The sequence below is a fragment of the Otolemur garnettii genome, unplaced genomic scaffold, assembly GCF_000181295.1.
Source record: "Otolemur garnettii isolate 467f Iridium unplaced genomic scaffold, OtoGar3 scaffold00170, whole genome shotgun sequence".
NCBI lineage: Eukaryota > Metazoa > Chordata > Mammalia > Primates > Galagidae > Otolemur > Otolemur garnettii.
The window spans coordinates 1,186,991-1,206,355 of NW_003852565.1; the positions used below are offsets into that span (position 1 = coordinate 1,186,991).

Genomic DNA, 19,365 nt, shown 5'->3' on the forward strand with positions numbered 1-19,365 from the left:
ATTCATGTCAACATCTGTAGTTTTGGGATTTTGTTATGTGGGCTATTCTTACTGAAGTTAGATGATATCTCAAAGTAGTTTTGATTTGCATTTCTCTGATGATTAAAGATGATGAGCATTTTTTCATGTGTCTGTAGAGCAGGTGCCTGTCTTCTGTGGAGAAGCTTCTGTTCAAGTTTCTTGCCAGCAATGAAATGGGATCACTTGTTCTTTTCTTGTTAATAAGTTTGAGTTCTCTGTGGATTCTAGTTATCAAACCTTTGTCAGAAACATAACCTGCAAATATCCTCTCCCATTCTGAGGGCTGACTGCTTGCTTATGTACTGTGTTCATGGCTGTGTAGAAGCTTTTTAGTTTGATCAGATCCCAGTAATGTGTATTTGGTGTTGCTTCAATTGCCTGGGAGGTCCTCCTCATAAGGAGGCCAATTTCTTAAGTGTTTCCCCTGTACTCTCTCCAAGAATCTTTAAAGTTTCATATCTAAAGTTTCAATCTTTTATCCAGCGAGAGTCAATTTTTGTTAATGGTGAAAGGTGGGGGTCTAGTTTCAGTCTTCTACAAGTCACCAGCCAATTCACCCAGTACCATTTGTTAAATAGGAAAATTTCCCCCCAATTTATGTTTTTGATAGGCTTATCAAAGATCAAATGATGATAAGTAGCTGGGTTCATCTCTTGGTTCTCTATTCTGTTCCATATACCTACCTCTCTACTCTTGTGCAGTACCATGCTGTTTTGATCACTATAGATTTACAGTATAGTCTGAAGTCTGGTAGCATGATTTCTCCTGATTTGTTTTTATTTCTGAGTAATGTCTTGGATAATCGAGGTTTTTTTTTCTGATTCCATATAAAATGAAGTACTACTGGTGTTTTAATATGGATTGCACTAAATTTGTATATTGCTTTGGGTAGTATGGACATTTTAACAATGTTGATTTTTCCCAGTCATAAGCATGGTATGTTTTTCCATTTAGTAACATCTTTACCTATTTCTTTGTTCAGAGTTTCATAGCTCTCTTTATAGAGATCCTTCATGTCCTTTGTTAGGTAAATTCCCAAATATTTCATCTTCTTTGGCACTACTGTAAAATAGAATCCATGACTGTTTTTGTGGCTTGACTATTATTGGTATATATAAAAGCTACCGATCTGTGAGTATTGATTTTGTATCCTGAGATGCTGCTGTATTCCTTGATAACTTCTAAGAGTTTCGTAGTTGAGTCCTGGGTTTTTCCAGGTATACAATCATACCATCTGTGAAGAGTGAAAGTTTGATCTATTCTGACCTTATTTGGATATCCTTGATCACCTTCTCTTGCCTGATTGCAATGGCTAAGACTTCCATTATAATGTTAAAAAGCAGTGGAAACAATGGGCAACGTTACCTGGTATCTGATCTGAGTGGAAATGTTTTCAATTTTACTCCATTCAATATGATATTGGCTGTGGGTTTGCTGTAGATGGCCTCTACCAGTTTAACAAACGTCCCTTCTATACCTGTTTTCTTAAGTGTTTTCATCATGAAAGGATGCTGGATATTATCAAAATCTTTTTCTGCATCAATTGAGAGAATCACATGGTCGTTGTTTTTTATTTTGTTTATGTGATGTGTTATATTTATAGATTTATGTATATTGAACAAACCTTGAGACCCTGGAATAAAACCAACTTGGTCACAGTGTATAATTTGTTTGATGTGTTGTTGGATTCTGTTTGCTAGGATCTTATTGAATATTTCTGCATCTATATTCACTAAGAAGTTGGCCTATAATTTTCTTTCCTTGTTGGGTCTTTTCCTGGTTTGGGGATCAGGGTGATATTTGCTTTGTAGAATGATTTGGGAAGTAGTACCTCTTTTTCTATTTCTTGGAAAAGAGTATGTAATATAAGTATTAGTTCCTCTTTAAAGGTTTGGTAGAATTCTGATGTGAAGCCATCTGGTCCCAGACTTTTCGTTTTTGGGAGATTTTTATATAGTTGATGCTATTTCAGTACTTGATATAGGTCTATCCAACATTTCCAATTCTTTCTTGCTGCATCTAGGGAAGATGGTATGCTTCCAGGTATTGGTCTATTTCCTTCAAATTTTCATATTTCTGAGAATAGAGTTTTCTATAGTATTTATCAAGGATTCTTTAAATTTCTGAGGTGTCTGTTGTTATTTAGCCTTTGTCATTTGTGATTGAAGATATTAGGGATTTTACTTTTCTGTTCTGGTTAGGTTAGCCAAAGGTTTAACAATTTTATTAATCTGTTCAAAAAATCAACTTTTTGATTCATTAATCTGTTGAATGATTCTTTTGTTTTCAATTTTATTTAATTCTGCTCTAATTTTGGTTGTTTTCTTCTGCTGGGTTTGGGGTTGGAATGTTCTTCCTTTTCCAGTTGCTTCAGATGTCCCATTAAGTTGTTGACTTCCTCTCTTTCTGTTCTCCTGAGGAAGTCTTGCATTGCTACAAATTTCCCTCTGAGGACTGCCTTTGCAGTATCCCACAGGTTCTGATAAGTTATGTCTTCATTATCATTTTGTTCCAAAAATTTCCTTCATAATCTCATCTATGACCCAGCTATCATTCAGCATAAAATTATTTAGCTTCCATGTCTTTGTAGGAATATGAAGATTTGAGTAGTTATTAAGTTCAACTTTTATTCTGTGATGGCCTGAGAAAATACAAGGAATAATTTCTTTTCTTTCAAATTTGCTGAGGTTAGACTTGTGACCTAAGATGTGATCAATTTTGGAGGACATTCCATGGGCTGATGAGAAGAATGTGTATTCAGTTTTATTGTGATGACATGTTCTGTAGATGTCTGCTAAGTCCATTAGTTCTAGGGTCAGATTTAAGTCTAAAATTTCTTTGCTTAGTTTGTTCTTGGAGGATCTATCTACTGCCAAAGGGGTGTTAAAATCTCTGACTATTGTGGTGCTGGAAGATGTAAGGGTTAACAGAAATATTAAACTACATTGTAAGAGGAAGTGCTAGGCTAATTCAACCCCCACGTGAAAAGGCCGGATGAAAAGACCAGTACTGGTAAGAAAACCGGATAGAACTAGCTACATTGTATAAGCCTTTCCTTATTTAGACTGAAACGCAGAGCACAGCGCAGGGCCCCTCCCGTCAGAACAGCATAACCCCTCCATCCTCCCCTCACATTTTAAACCTATCATAGGCCAAAGACAACATTCCTAGCCTTATATAGATTCAGCTTCATAAAGTAACCACGCCCCCTCAACTAACCCTATATAAGATTGTAGCGATCCCTAATAAACAGCTTCGGCTCAGCCTTCTTCCTATACTGTATGAGTGGTTGTGTGATTGTGTCCACCCTTTCCCTCTCCCTCTCATACACTGATCACAAACTCCCCGACATCGCCCGCCAGTCGGGCAGTGTCAGGAAGATATTAAATTGCTCATGTCTGTTTGGGTCTCCCTTATCAATTTTGGAGCATTCTGGTTGGGCACACAAATGTTAAAAATTGAAATCTCTTCATGTTGAGTGTTTCCCTTGACAAATATGTAGTGACCATCTTTATCTTTCAACCTTTGTTGATTTAAAGCCTATTGTATCTGCAAATAAAACTGCAACCCCTGCTTTTTTATGATTTCTGTTTGCCTGAATTATAGATGACCATCTCTTCACCCTGAGTCTATTTTTATCCTTTAAGGTAAGATGAGATTTTTGTATGTAGCAGATATCCGGTCTGAGTTTATGTATCCAGTCTGCCAACCAGTGCCTCTTTAGAGGATAATTTAAACCATTCACATTAATTGAGAGAACTGATAAGCCTTGTGGTGTCTTAGGTGTCAATTTTTTTGAAAGTCCAGTGGACATTTTTAATCTCTTCCCCATTGTGGAAGTTTGGTTTTGATCAAAAGTTTCTGAGTGAGCTTAATTTGGTGGTAGAGCATTGTGCTAGTCATTGTGGAGGATGGGTTTAAGAATATCCTGGAGAGCTGGTTTAGTTATTGCAAATTTCTTCAAAATGTGTATGTCATTAAAATATTTGATTTCTCCATGACAAATGAAGCTCAGTTTCACTGGATACAGGATCCTGGGCTTAAAGTTGTTTTGTTTTAGGAGATTAAAGGTTGCTGACTATCCTCTTCTGGCCTGAAAAGTTTCAACTTAGAGACATGCAATCATTCTATTATTCTTCCCCTTGTAGGTTATGATTTTCTTACATCTGGCTACTTGCAGAATTTTCTCCTTCATGTTAACTTTGGCAAAATTAGTTACAATGTGTCTAGGAGATGCTTTATTTGAATTGAGTCTTGCTCAGGTTCTGAAACTGTCTGCTATCTGAATTTCAGTATCTCTTGCCATGTTTGGAAATTTCTCTGATATATCTTGGAGTAGGGCATCTGTGATTTAGAAACATCCTCTTCTCCTTCAGGAATTTCTATAAGATGAATATTTGCTTTTTTGGAGTGGCCCCACAACTCTCTCAAGGAGTTACCATTTTTGCCCTCCACTTCTCTGCATCTTTGAGCATTTGGGAGCATGCAAGAGCTTTGTCTTCAATGTCAGAGATCCTTTCTTCTGCCTGGTCCATTCTGTTACTGAGGGATTCTACTATATTTCTCAGATCTTTAAGCCTCCAAATTCTTGCCTCAATGTGTCAAAATCTTTGGAAATTTTGTCTTTGAATTCTTGAGATAATTTTTGAATTGCTCCTTGAATTTCTAATTCCAGCTTTACTTCTATTCTGTTAATCTTGTTTGCCATCCAAATTCTGAACTCAATTTCTGACATCTCAGCTGTTTGTTTATGAATGGGATCTTCTGTTGTGTCTCCTTTGTTGTTCCTTGGGGGTAGTTGATCCACTCTGATTATTCGTGTTGCCAGAGTTTTTCTGCTGATTTGCCCCATGGTTGTTTTCCACCATTTGCTTTGAGAAGCTGGTAAGGTGAAATTGGATTCAGGGTTCCCGGAGTTATAAATTAACCAGTTCATTACCAAACATCTGAGACTGGTGACTGAGGCTTTTCCCCTACAGCTTTACAAAAGTCCCGTTCAGTATTGCAGACTGAGACTCTGGGGACCTGCTTGGTGTGATGGGGCCAGGTGGCTCTGTCTTGTATTCAGCTAGACTCTGTCCAATCCTAGTGAATCAGTGGCTTTGGGCTGAAACCTCAGCTGTGGAGAAGTATAAGCAACTAAGACCTCCCCACCCCCAATAGGCAACAACTGGAAGAGGAGAATCAGATGCTTCCACCAAAACACAACCAGGGTCCAACCTTGGAGGGTCCCCAGGTGATTGGCCCAGGTCAAGAGTTCCAAACCAATTGTCTTGGTCAGCACACATGCAGATCAAGTGGGAGAGTTCATAAGGTCTCCAGCAACTAGATAGCAGGGGTCCACTGGCAGCTCAAGTGTGACTCACTCCAGTACTCCATGAAGTCAGAAAGGCCTACCCAGCAAAGGAGTTAGTCCAGGGGGGCTGGTGCCTCCTTTCCCACCTTGTACCTCCATCACATACAGACACTGGTAACTCTGCTGGGCTGTGCCCTAGGTCCTGCCAATCAGCAAATGCACCAGGAATTTGCACCTGCCAGAGTCAAAGCAGAGTCAATGCCTCCTCAGGCAAGCCACCATATTCTGGCACCAGCTGGCAAGGGGAGTTGAAGCCTGACTACCTCTGGTGCTCAATGGAAACTGGGGAGTGTTCCTCCTGAGTTTGTTCCAAACCAGAAGTTAGCAAAGCAGCAAATGTTTTTCTCCCCCAAAGACTGCACCTCTGCCCCAGCTGCACTGCTGCTCTGGTACCCCTGCAGGGCGAGGTCTGGCTCCCTCTGGCAGTCCACACAACTGGGGAGGGGTCTCTCCTAAATTTGATCCCAGTGGGATTGCTCTATTATTGCTGATGCTGCATGAGAGGTGCCTCCATGTGGGATCCTGAGCCTCTGCCTGCCGCTGATTTGCACTTTTGCAGAGCCTGATCAGACATCTTCCCCCTTGAGCCTTTCTGCACTGCTACTGGATTCACTGTTTCAACACAGGTACACTGCTGCAGCCCATGCAATGCCCAGTCCTAGCAAAGACCTGAGGACATTCTGGTCTCTGCTTCTAGTGGTTGGGCTTCTAGACTGCCAGGCGAGGGGGGAAGGGCGGACTGGGAGTTCAAGATGGCAGGGAAAGTATTTGTTCAACTTTCATGTCAGACAAGAGAATACACAGGTCTCACAGCACAGTCTCTCTGGAGAAGGATTCCCAGCCTCCAACAACTCTCTCCTGCGGGGTGAGGTCTTCAGTTCACTGTTTGCTTATAGAGATCCTGTGGCAAGCCACTCTCTTGGGGAAGGGGATGGATACTTGTCCTCTTAGGGACGTGTTTTGTACCTGAAATTTGCTTCCTTAGAGCTGCAGCTTGCCTCAGCAGAGATGACATGCAGTTTTCAATCTTCTCTCTCAGCTCAGCTCCCAGCCTTCTTCAGCTTTATTTGGTCCTTTCTGGCCATTATCTGTTGAAAGCTGGCTCCAGCTGGCCATCTTCCCCATCCCATCTTTTTTTTTTTTGAGACAGAGTATCAAGCTATCACTCTGGGTAGAGTAGTGCCATGGTGTAGCTGACAGCAACCTCCAACTCTTGGGCTCAAGTGATCCTCTTGCCTCAGTTTTTCTATTTTTAGTAGGGATGGGGTCTCACTCTTGCTCAGTCTGGTCTTGATCTCCTGAGCTCAGGCAATCCACCTGCTTTGGCCTCCCAGAGTGCTAGGATTATAGGCATGAGCCACCATGCCCGGCCACATCCACTATTTTTTAAAAACAATTTCAGATTACTACGAGGGTGTAAATGATTAGATTACATTGTTTGTGTTTCTTAAATAAAGTTCAAGTTGTAGTTGAGCCCTTCACCCAAGAGGCATGTTGCACACCCTTATATTGTGCACATTAGGTGAGAGCTCACCAATCTCCCCCCTCCTCCCCTTTCCCTTCTTCCCCTATTTGAATTTAATTGTGTGTTTTTCTCATGTGGGCTGTTATCTCTGAGTTTCATATTTGAAGACCTGCTGCAGCACCTCTCTTCCCTTCCCTCACAACACCCCAGGCAGGGCTGACAAAGCTTCCATCTGCACTGTCCCTGGACCCTCCACATCCCGTTTCTTTGCATTTCACAGTAAACTGCATGTCTTCACACGTCTGTCTCCCTGAATAGACTGTGTGGACTTTAAGAGAAACTTGCTTACCTTGTTCATCTGTGTGTGCTTGTCACCAGCACAGTGGCTGGTGTGTTTGGGGCATTTACACGAATGCTTTGCATCTAAAGAATTGATTAGCTCGCAATGCTCAAGGTTGGTCTGACAATAAAATAGTTTCATATATGTGGGTCAACAGTGCTTTGATCAGAGATGGTGGGAGAAATTTAGAAGAGAGATGAACACGTGCTGGATAGTTTGTAATGGAAACCAGCGAAAAGGGTAATGGTGACTACTAAAACCAGAGATGACTGAAATAAAGAAGGTGACTATTAGTACCAAGGGAAACAGGTTAAGGCTGACTCTCCCATAGATGGCAGAGATCCAGACAGGGTGGCTTAGTTACAAAGGCCCCAGAGTCACAGGAATCTGGATTCTAACACTGAACTACCTCTGCGGTTGAAGCGGAATACAACAGAACATGTGGCTTGCAGTACTAGCCAAGGATGAGGGAACCAGGCACCTGAATAAACATCACTGTCCACTGTGGCATCAGCCCCTTGTAGTCCCTACTCACACCCACTCAGGGCACTTCTGCCAGGAACAGTTGGTGAATGAATCCAGAAGGCCAAGGGTGGATGGTGTGGCCACATGTAATGGACCTGACCTGGGAGCTCAAGCCCTCCGCCCAGCTCCAGGCCTTCTCAGCACTTGCTTGCCTTCTGTGAATCAGTGAAAACAGAATGCCAGACATTCTTTGCCGTGAGTGGGGGAGTTTGTGATAGATACTTCATGTAAAAATGCTATAGAAACTGAGGAAAAAAACCTACATTGGTGTCAGGTGTATTTATATGGAGAAAGCTCTTGCAATAAACATCCAATCTAACTTAAAAAACGTGGTCATCTAATGTGCACAGTGCAAGGGTATTATAAATGTTTCACCTCAAAAAATAAGTAATCAGCTGATAGTTGTGTTAATTAGTTTGATTTAAGCGTTCCACATTGTGTATCAAATCATAGCATTGTACCCATAAATGTATACAGTTAAGATTTAATAAAAATTAAGTTAAAAAATTAAAGATACAAATAAATTAAAAAACGTGGTGACCACATCATGTCTAAGAAGTTCAAAATCTCAGTTTCTATTTCATTGCTCGTGTCTGTGACTGCCATAGACTTTGTTCATAAGTCCCCACCACTGGCCTGTACTCTAGACGTGGCCGGGGGCCTCACCCCAACCCCTACCCTGAAACTATAAAGCGCTGATGAAAACAAGGCATTCCTCCTCAGCACAGAGGTCTAGATGACACAGTGGAGAAGGGTGTGCCTCAGAGAGCCCTGTCCCACCGTGGCCGTGACTCCCTCGACAGAGAAAGCAGGAGGGAATTCAGGAGTGTTGTCTTGGCTGGCTCTGCCTCTCTCTGTGTGTTTCTCACGCTCTCTCTCTATATGATTCATATATATGAGATTCTTTTTGGATAATCCTGGCCTTGCAGAATCCCCAAACAACTTTCTTCTAGACCTTGGAGGGATGAATGGATATAAATCCTCACATCTTCCTTAAGTCAAAAGTAAACCTCTTCATTTAATTACAAACCAAAACCATGCTTTATGAAATCAGCTCTTTCCTTCTCTGGGCGCAGTGCCCTTGAGCCATTCAGTCTCCAGGTTGGTGGTTTTCTATAGCAGAACACTATTCCCCGGGGAGGGTTCACCACATGTCTTCAGCCTTCCACTTGGGGATATTCCAGTTGCTTTTGGTTTTTTACCATTGCAAATAAAGCATTTGTCAACCTATAAATATATTTTAAGTGACTTTCTTGTAGACAGATCATAGTGGTATCAAATTTTATTTTTATCCACTCTGACAATGTCTGTTTTTTTAATTGGGATATTTTGGTGATTTACATCAACTCTAATTATTAATATTTAAGATGTAACTATTCCACTTTATTCTGTATTTTCTGTTTGTTCTAATTTTTCATATCTGGTTTCCTTTTCCTCTGGGTTATGTAGACATATTTTGGAATTTGATCATGATTTTTCTAGTGTATTTCAGTATATCATTTTGTATAGCCTTTTAAGTGGGTTCTCCAGAATTATATTACATACACAAAATTTATCCCACATTGATATCTTACCAATTTGAGTGAAATGTAAATTTATTTGATGTCCTTTATTCTTTCCTGATTATAATCATCTTAAATGTTTCCTTTAATTAGCTTAAGAATTATATCAAGCAACATTATGATTTTTTGCTTCAACCATTATAAATAACTTAGAAAGCTCAATAGAAAAAGGAATTTACTTATATTTTCACTTTGTGTATAGCTTTTTCTTCCTTTTATGTTGTTCAAAAATTTCTTCTCTTATTTTCATTTCATTTCTTTCATTTCAATTATCTGTTCATAATTTTAGAGCACATCTTCTGGTGACAAACTTTCTTAGTTTTTGTCTAAGACTGTCTGGAGTTCTCCCTTGTTCTTGAAGGATATTCTCCATAGGTATAGAATTCTGAGTTGACAGTCCCTTCCACTCAGCACTTAAAAAATGTCTTTTCTTAATTAACCCAATATTATTAAAGTCATTTTCCTTGGTAGGTAACATTTTCCCTTGCTGCTTTCAAGGCACTTTCTTCAGTGTTTAAGAGTTTGATCATAATTCATTTAGCAGGGAATTCATTGGATTTAACTTGTTTGGGATCCACTCAACTTCTTGAATTTGTAAATTTATGCCTTTGAGCAAATTTTAGAAATTTTCATCTGTTTTTTTAAGACTTGTTTTTTGGAAACAACAAACTCTCTCTTTTCCTTCTGGGACTTCAATGATATGAATGTTAGATATTTTCTTATCATCTCACAGGTCTCTAAGCTAGTTTATTATTTTTTTAGTCTGTTTTCTTTCTGTTGCTCAGATTGGGTAATTTTTATTGTTGTGTCTTTTTTTTAAGAGACTCACTTTGTCACCCTTGGTAGAGTGCTGTAGTGTCACAGCTCACAGCAACGTTTAGCTCTTGGGCTTAGGTGAATCTCTTGCCTCAGCCTCCCAAGTAGCTGAGACTACAGACGCCCACCACAATGCCCAGGTATTTTTGTTGTTGTTGCAGTTTGGGTGGGGCTGGGTTTGAACCCACCACCCTCTGTCTATGGGCCCGGTGACCTACTCATTGAACCACAGGTGCTGCCCTTATTGTTGTGTCTTGAAGTTCACTTGTTCTTTCTCTGTCCAGTCTTCCTTTGTTAATCACCTTTAGTTCACCTTTCCTTTTGACATTGTATTTTTAAGTTCTAAAAATTCAATCTGAGTCTCCTTTTTTCCTTTCTTCTTCTTTTATTTTTGGTAAGCTTTTCTTTTTCAATTTTTTTATTATTTCAAGCATTTTATAATTGCTTATTTAAGCATGTTTACAATTACTACTTTAGAATACTTGTCAGGTTTCTAACGTCTCTGTTATCTTCTTCTTCTTCTTCTTTTTTTTTTTTTTTTGGCAGTCTCAAACTCTTGGCTCAGTCTCTGGAGTAGTTGGAACTGAGACATGCATCACCTCACCCTGCTAATTTTTCTATTTTTAGTAGAGATGGGGTCTCACTTTGCTTAGGCTGGTCTCGAACTTCTGAGCTCAAGGGGCTTTCTCACTTCACCTCCTGGAATCCTAGGGTTACAGGTGGGAGCCACTGTGTCCAGCCTGTGTTATTTTGATATTGTTGTTTTCTGGTCTTCAAATGATGGCTAAAATTTGATTTTATTCTGAATATTTCAGGTTTTTATTTTATGGAAGTAATCATTGTAATATACAAGCAATTTTTAAAGGAGCCATATAATGTATGCAGAAGAAAAAACATTAGTATAAAGATTAATAAATAAAATTTCTGCACACCAAATGCATAGAAAAGAAAAAGGAGAGAAGGTAATTACACACTGGAGATGATAAGTTTATTGTATACACATATAGCCAACCAATCTTCACGATGCTGCATATTATCCAATAACATGAACTATCATGTGTGTTTTCATGTCAGGAATATTTTAGTTCTCCCCATGGATGGTTCACTGGTCCTTTCTGTTTCTGATCTTAGAAATTTTTGTCTAAGCTAATGTTAGATTGCTAAGTTTTATTTTTTAGAAATTTTGCATCTTTAGCTTTACTATTTAAATTATAGTCCATTTCAAATTAATTTTTGTGGGTAGCACCTGTAGCGCAGTGAGTAGGGCGCCGGCCACATACACCGAGGCTGGCTGGTTTGAGCCCAATCAGGTCCAGCTAAAACAACAACATCAAAAACAGCTGGCATTGTTGGGGGAGTGATTTGCTTAAGCCCAAAAGTTTGAGGTTGCTGTGATGCCACTGCACTCTAGAGAGGGCAACATAGCAAGACTCTGTCTCAAAAAAAAAATTAATTTTTGTGTATGATGTGAGGTAGAGATTAAACCTCACTATATGATGCAACTATTAGGTGTGGAGTCCTGTGATGTAGAATAGCTCAAAGACACAGAGAGTGCTGTTCTGATCCCTCCTTCCTGTTACTGATGTTTTGTAGACTTGTTTAATCATTTAAATAAGTAGACAAGTGTGCTTGTTTATATGTACTACTCATAGAAGTATATTTAATTCTCCAACTCTGAGTGCACATTTTTAAACCTATCTTTTTATTCGCAGTTTCTCTTCTTTTAACATGGAGCTCTGGTACTAGGCATGGACACATTTCTGAATGTTCTGTCGGTTGAACTGACTTATTTGTCATTATTAGATGTTCCTCTTTATCTGTATCCTTGTTGAATGACTTTCTCTCATTTACACAGCATACCAGCTCCTCTGATGTTCATGTTAGATAGTTTTTGAGCCATTGTCTTTCAAACCAAGGATTGTGAACTCTATGTGCGCTGGTTTTAGTCAATACATAGTTAGGTCTTAACTTTTTAATCACACTGGCAGCACTCAACTTTTCATTGACTACATGGGGTCTGTCTCCACGTAATGAGATTTTTAGTACTGTACCATCTTGCTATTTTTCTATATGCATCAGGTGTGCTTTTCTTCTCCTTCTTCTTTGCTTTTCAATCATTTCTATACTTCCTTTTTCTTTTTTTTCCTTCAGTTAAATATTTTTTTATGTGCCATTTAATTCCCACACTGAATTCTTAGATATGATTTTTATTATATTTCCATAATTTTTCAACAACTTATAATAAGAATTTTTTTTTTTTTTAAAAAAAAAAGACATATTTATTTATTTATTTATTTATGGCCAGGGCTGGGTTTGAACCCACCACCTCCGGCATTTGGGACTGGTGCCCTACCCTTTTGAGCCTCAGGCACTGCCCATAATAAGAATTCTTAACATATCACAGCCTACTTATCATTATTTTTGTACCACATCATTCATTTTTGTAACACTTTAACTCACATGAATATATTTTAAGTATTTTCTGCCCTCCTTGCAATACTTTATCTTTTCTTATGTTGGAAACTCTGCCTTACAATATTATTATTATTCTGACTTTAATTGAGGAGATAAAGATAGGAAGATAGCTTTTAATATTTATCACATATTTACCATTTCTGATCTTTTTTATTCCATCTTATAAGTCCAACTTTCTATTATTTCAATTAGCCCAATAGCTTGCGTTAGTATTTTTATCATGGTTTTACATTTTCTGTGACAATTCTCACAGCTTTTGTTCATCTACAAATGTCTTCATTCCTACAGTTTTTGAAGTATATTTTATCTGCCTATAGAACACTGAATAGATAAGTTTTCTCCTTAATTTCATTACTTTAAAGATGGCCATGAATATCGTCGACCTCAATTATTGCTCATGGAGGGTGAGCCATTAGTTGTATTTTTGCTCTCCCACATAGTATAACAGGATACTTTTTACTTATCTACTTTCAAGAATTTACTTTTGGTTTTCAAGGTTTGGACTATATTGTTTTTCTTTGTAATTCTCCTGCTTGTATCTCATCGAGATGTTTGAATTTATAGATTGGTTTTCCACCAAATTTGGGAATATCTTAACCACATTTCTTCAAAAAATTTTGGCCTTATTCTTTTTCTCTTCTTATTCTGGAACCTCAGTTACAGTAATGTTCTATGTATTCATACCATAGAGCATTGAGGGTTCATTCATTCTTTCTAATCTTCACATTAGATAAATTTTATTTGGTGGTATTCACTTTCACACATGCTCTTTTCCCAGCTATTTTTAATCTTCTTTTAAGTGCATCTAATAAATTTTTCAGTTAAGATACATATTTAATTCTAGAATTTCTTTTTATTTAATATTATTGTGTGATGACCCATGTATTCATTCATAAAAACCATATTAATATTTTTTTTTAGTCTTTGAACATTGTCATAATAGCTGTTTTTATTTTTATTTATTTACTTTTTTTGAGATAGTCTCACTATATAACTGTCAGTAGAGTATCAAGGCATCACAGGTCACAGCAACCTCAAACTCTTGGGCTTAAGTGATTCTCTTGCCTCAGCCTCCCAAGTAGCTGGGACCACAGCTACCCGCCACAATGCCCAGCTATTTTTTTTGTTGCAGTTGTCATTGTCATTTAGCTGGCCCAGCAGGGTTCAAACCCACCAGCCCTGGTGTATGTGGCTGGCGTCCTAACTACTGAGCTACAAGTGCTGAGCCTAATAGCTGTTTTTAAAAACCATTGTCTACGGATTTAACAGTAGAGTTGCCTTTTTCTATCAACTCTTTTTTTTCCTTGATCATAGGCCACAATTCTTTTTCCTTCTTTCAATGTCCAAAATTTATTTATTATATACTCAGTATTGCAAGTGATACATTATAAGAAGTCTGGGCTATGTTACTCTTTTCTTAAAGCCTGTTAAATTCTTTCTCATTACGACAGTTAATTTACCAGTGGTTGCCCCTGATCTTGTCTTTGCTTGATTTAAGCTTTATTAAAGGAGAACTAGGGTACCCCTTAATTTCTAGGCATTGACTTTCTGGTGTCTCAACTAAACAGTTAAGTGTTAATGATGTTTCCTCAGCCACTAGGCCTTCATCCGTTATCTAACAGCACCACGTAGATCTCAGTGATCTTTATCCCACAGCGAGCATCCTCCGTGGGACTTTCATAGTCTCAAGTTATATAAACATAGCTACACATGATACTGATTTGAAGCTGATCTTTAAAAGTCTCACTTCCAAAGGACCCTAACATTTGTAAGTGCAAGGTCCTGACTCCAAGAGGAGTTACTGAATTCATGTTAATACCTTTGCCTGATTCAGCAATTCTATCATGTATTTTCTGTAAGCATGCAAAACTATTATAGGTGGAGAATATGACAGGCTAATTTATCTGAGTCAAACAGTGCTTTGTTTTTGAACAATCAAATGAAGAATAAAAAAACACAGAAGCACAATATAAATTTGAAACTGAGGCCGCTCTCTTGTGTGGAGGAAATTTTGGGAGGAAAACCACTTCTGTATTCAGTCTTATATATTACCTGTCTTCAAAATATCAAAACATTGAAAGTTAGGTAAAATTATCACAGAGAAAAAACTGACAAAATGTGTCGCACAGTTCAAAAACGAATGAACTTGAAGAGAACTTTGGGAAACAAAGAAAAATTCATAAAAAGTTTGAGTTCTAGTGTCTGGACCACAGCTGACAGTTCTCAGGTCACCAGTCCTCAAGCCAGTTCATTTTCTTGATACTAATGTTGTGAGAATTTTGAGTTTAAAGGTTCCAAGATGTGCCTATATTTTTTGTGATACTATCAGCCTTAGAGTTCAGTATCAGATGATGCAATTGATTATTAGGAATCTCTAACCCCATATTAATTTAAGTAGCACAACGTAGAATTCCATTATCAGAAAGAACAACCTCACTAACTCAGCTACTTAAGAAAAATTCTAAGCACAGATTAAGTTACCCTCAAATTAAGGTCATTCAGATTTAAACAAAATCTGTCTCACTGAAGATATTTTTATGAATGCTTCTATATGAAAATTACACACAATGGTGGGAGAGTTTTTTGAAGACTTACCTAATGCTGTTCTTGCTGGGGTAGCGTCTTTTTTGATCCAGAATGACACCCAGGATAAGACCACAGTTAGTATGCAAGGGATGTACGTCTGAATAGTGAAGTATCCCATTCTCCTGCTCAACTCAAAATATATGGTCATGACGACATAATCACCTGTAATGAAATTGTGTCAAAATTAGGAGACCTTTCTTGTGTTACCTATAATCAGGGAATAATTTACAATTCATTTTGCTAAATAACTTGGATAAAAATGTACAACTATAACAACATCAAATCAGGAAAATAACCAGAATGCTGGTGTTCTTAAACTTAATTTTTGTAGTGTCTATGGCCGAGCCAGGCAGGTCACTGGTCACTGTAAAGGACACAAACAAACACATTCAGGGTGGTGCCTGTGGCTCAAGGAGTAGTGCGCCGGCCCCATATACCAGGGGTGGTGGGTTCAAACCCGGCCCCGGCCAAAAACTGCAAAACAAAACAAAAAAACCCCGAAAAACCCATGTTCTTTGATAGACAGGATTTGATGAGCTATTATTGCTTGAGTCCTTCTGTAAGTTGTGTGATTAAAGTCAAGCGTAACAGGGAAAAATCAATCCTTAAACAGATGCAGGGTCATTTGTAAAGCTCTTTTGTCAATAATAACAGAGTTATCATACACATAAACTTGTGTAATCATTTTGTTTTTGTTTTATCATATTATGAATTTTAGCTAATCAACTTTGTCCTTTATGTTTCATTTCATATTTTTATATTTATCCTATAACTTTAGTACTTAGGCTGTGCTGACCTGGAAACAAATAGAAGGAGTCATTTCCTAACATTCTGCTCCCTCCTACGAGAGCAGAGCACACCACAGAGGAGCCGGGCCAGTGCAGATGCTGCCGGAGATTCCTGGAGACTCCTGGGGGCTTGAGAAAGGGTGCAGACTCAGCCCGCTGCACATTCCATTGCTGAGATGTCCCTATTCATCTCCCTTCTTGCTGAGAATGTGCTCTTCCCCCACCCCGTGGGGACCCTGCTCCCCTAGCCTGCTGGATCCAGGTTGCTGCACCTGAAGTTCGCCACGTCCAGAACTGGGCTGTCACCTCCTCACCACATCTCCTCTTTGTTCAGGTGCCTCTCTCACCGGCTCCAAGAGGAAACCTAGCAGCTCTCTCTGATCCCTTCTGTTCTCTCCTCCATAATTCTACCTGCTATACGGCTCTCAAATCCTTTCCCCACCTGGTCCAGGCTGCCATCCTCTCTCACAGCCCCAAGCTGGTCTCCTGATGATGGTCCTCCTCTCTCCAAACCATTCTGTGTCCCACCACCAAAAGGGTCTTTTTCTAACCACAACTGTCATCATATCTGATTATCCTTAGAACTAACATCTGGCTGCCTTTGCACGGCTGTGACGCTGGCATCATGGTCCACACCCTCCCATACCAAACAACCCTTGTGCTGTGCCCTCTCCACTCTCTGGTCTGGGCTACCTAGGTCCTCACACTTGTCAAAATCGTTCCCTACAGGCCTGGAGCCCTTCCCTTCTGCTGGGGAGGATGCTCGTCTTTCTTGTTTTCTCTGTATCCAGATAGTTCCTATTCTCTCATCCTTGACACTCAGCTTAGAAATCACTAACATCCCTTGGAAGCCTTCTCTGAAATACTCCCAGCAATCGTGATAAACTCATTTCTATAAGGACTAATATGCTGTCTGTCTTCAAACCAATAAACTGGTTGGGCCTAACACTAAGCTATCAATTAGTATTTGTTAATAAAAAGGTAAGCGTTAACAAGCCATTTTTAGTCAAAAGATTGACAGGGAGAGTGTATTGAGCCCACATGAAAACTATGCTGTTGAATAAAGTGGAATTTTTGGTGGGATACGATGTTCTGTTTCAGCAACATTTAGGATTGTTGATAGAAACACCAACCTTGGTTCCATTTTCCAAGAAACTTTTAAAATTTTAAGCCAATTAGCATTTCAGTACAAGGGAATCAGGATGATTAGCCTGAATCAATAAAGAACATGATAATATTGTTCTGAGTAATGTGAGTACCACTGTTACATCATTTCTAGGGAAATGTTACTGAGTTATGTATGATTCTTAATGCCTGCTGATTTGGGCATAAAATTTCAAACAAAACTCTTGGAGAAAAATAGATACGCAAACATGCGAAAAAACAAAACATAATAAATCACTGTAGGAGTTATGAGCACAGTCCAAATGGGATACATAAGAGTTGATGAATTTCTTCAATTATCACCATTGCAGGTTACCGAGGAAGATAAACGGGGGGACAGCCCCAGCGCAGACACAAAATTCATTTTAGCAAATCCATCTGCTGCCCGTGCCTGCACTCAGCTTACTCCTTTGTCTAACACAGAGAGCTACCTGGATGTTGGTGGCTGTCGGGGTTCCCAGGGACCCCAACCTGTGACGGTGGCTGACGGGAAACGGTGCTGGAGAAAACACAAGACTTTCACACAAACTTAGAGCCTGAGGAGGCAGACACAGCCTTCCATGCCTGCAGCAATTCAAGACGGTGCAGCCCCCAGTCGTCCCAGGGGGTTTTAATTTGGTACAGAAACAGAGCATCTGCAAGAATGCAGAACACTCAAAGACAAGAGAAAGGGGGGCTCAAGGCCCCTGGAACGTTGAGTAAAGAAAGGGCAGCAGTTGGGTAAACAAGACATAGGGCCATGGAACGTCAGGAACGGCTGGATAAGGTGTACGCAGAGGAGAAGGGGGAAGACCAGTTTGGTCCCTTTGAGCTATCTTAACTTCCCTGATTTAAACTACTGGTCAAGAATCTAGAGGTCTTAGTCCCCCTGCACTGCTGAATCCCCATGCAGGGATGGTCACATAGATATTCCCCTGACTCGGTGACTACCAGCTCCTTTCTTCTAGGCTGGTTTTGAGTTGGAAGGCCCATGAGTAATTCTGCCTACCTGCCCCCCACAAGTGGATAGCAGCTTTTCCACAAGTGGGTGCTTCCCAGGAGAAAGGTGGTGTGAACAGAGGCCCCGTGTTGGGTGCAGGATGCTGTCAGCGACAGAGGGGAGCCCTCAGAGAGACCCGTGAAGATTCAGAGGAAAGTCGGAACCTGAAGCCAGGTGTTTCTATTCCCAAACATTTGCTTTATTTATTACGCAGAAATTTATTCTCAAAAATTGCTTTTTAGCATTGAATACATTAGCAATAATTTACTCCAGGCTGACATTTTGAAGCATACATTTCTTTGCTGTCTCTGCTTTCAAGTTCACAACCACAGAAGGGCTCTGTCATTTCAGGCAAGCTGGAACCTGCTAAAGCAGGTGTTGGACTTATAATTGGCTTAGCTGAGACGGTTGCCTATCTTGGGCAAAGGAAGTTCAGATAGGGCAGATTAGGCTAAAGTGCAGTGGCGACACCACAGCTCACCACAAACTCTGGGGCTCAAGTGATCCTCCTGCCTCAGCCTCCTGAATAGCTGGGACTACAGGCACAAGCCACTTTGCCAGGCTAATAGTTCTATTTTTTATAGGGATGGGGTCTGACTCTTGCCCAGGCTGGTCTCCAACTCCTGGCCTCAAGTGATCCTCCCACCTCAGCCTCCCAGAGTGCTCAGATGACAGGGTGAGCCACCACACTTGGCCCCTTTTACTAAATTTTATGTTTATAAAGCATTTTTGTAATGAATTAGTAGGCACATAACAAATCATTATCAAGAAAGGAAGGCCATAGAGGTGTTTTGTTTTTTTAATGGTAGCCAGTTACTGGATAATCCATATTCATAAAATAACATAAAATTCATTGCAAAATCCTAGCTTCTGTTTCAAAAAAAATTTTTTTTTATTCTTCAAGAACATGATTTTTTTTTTTATTTGAATGGTAACTATGTACATTAATGCACTTCTGAGGTACAGTGTGGGGTTTTCACATGCAATCTGAAATACTTCCATCAAACTGGTCAACACAGCCTTCATGTCATTTTCTCAGTTATTGTTTTAAAATGTTCACATTCTACTCTTAGAAAGATTCACTTGTACCCCTATAAGATAAACTTCAGAAGTGATCCCTCCAAACCCCCTCCCTCCAGCCATTCCCCCCTCCCTTCTCCCTTCCCCCTCCCCATATTCTTAGGCTGTTTCGCTATAGCTTTCATATAAAAGGTATAAATTAGTTTCATAATAGGGGTGTGTACATTGGATACTTTTTCCTCCATTCTTGTGATACTTTGCTCAGAAG

General features: G+C 39.5%; 1 protein-coding gene across 1 annotated transcript in view; it reads right to left on the reverse strand.

Moving 5' to 3' along the window:
- The window catches only part of GABRG3 (gamma-aminobutyric acid type A receptor gamma3 subunit), a 585,376-nt gene that overhangs the window by 6,592 nt on the left and 559,419 nt on the right, over positions 1–19,365 (reverse strand). The window contains exon 5 of the mRNA XM_023519287.1: positions 15,156–15,308. Coding sequence (XP_023375055.1) covers positions 15,156–15,308 — 153 coding nt within the window. The remainder of the gene's footprint in view (positions 1–15,155; positions 15,309–19,365) is intronic.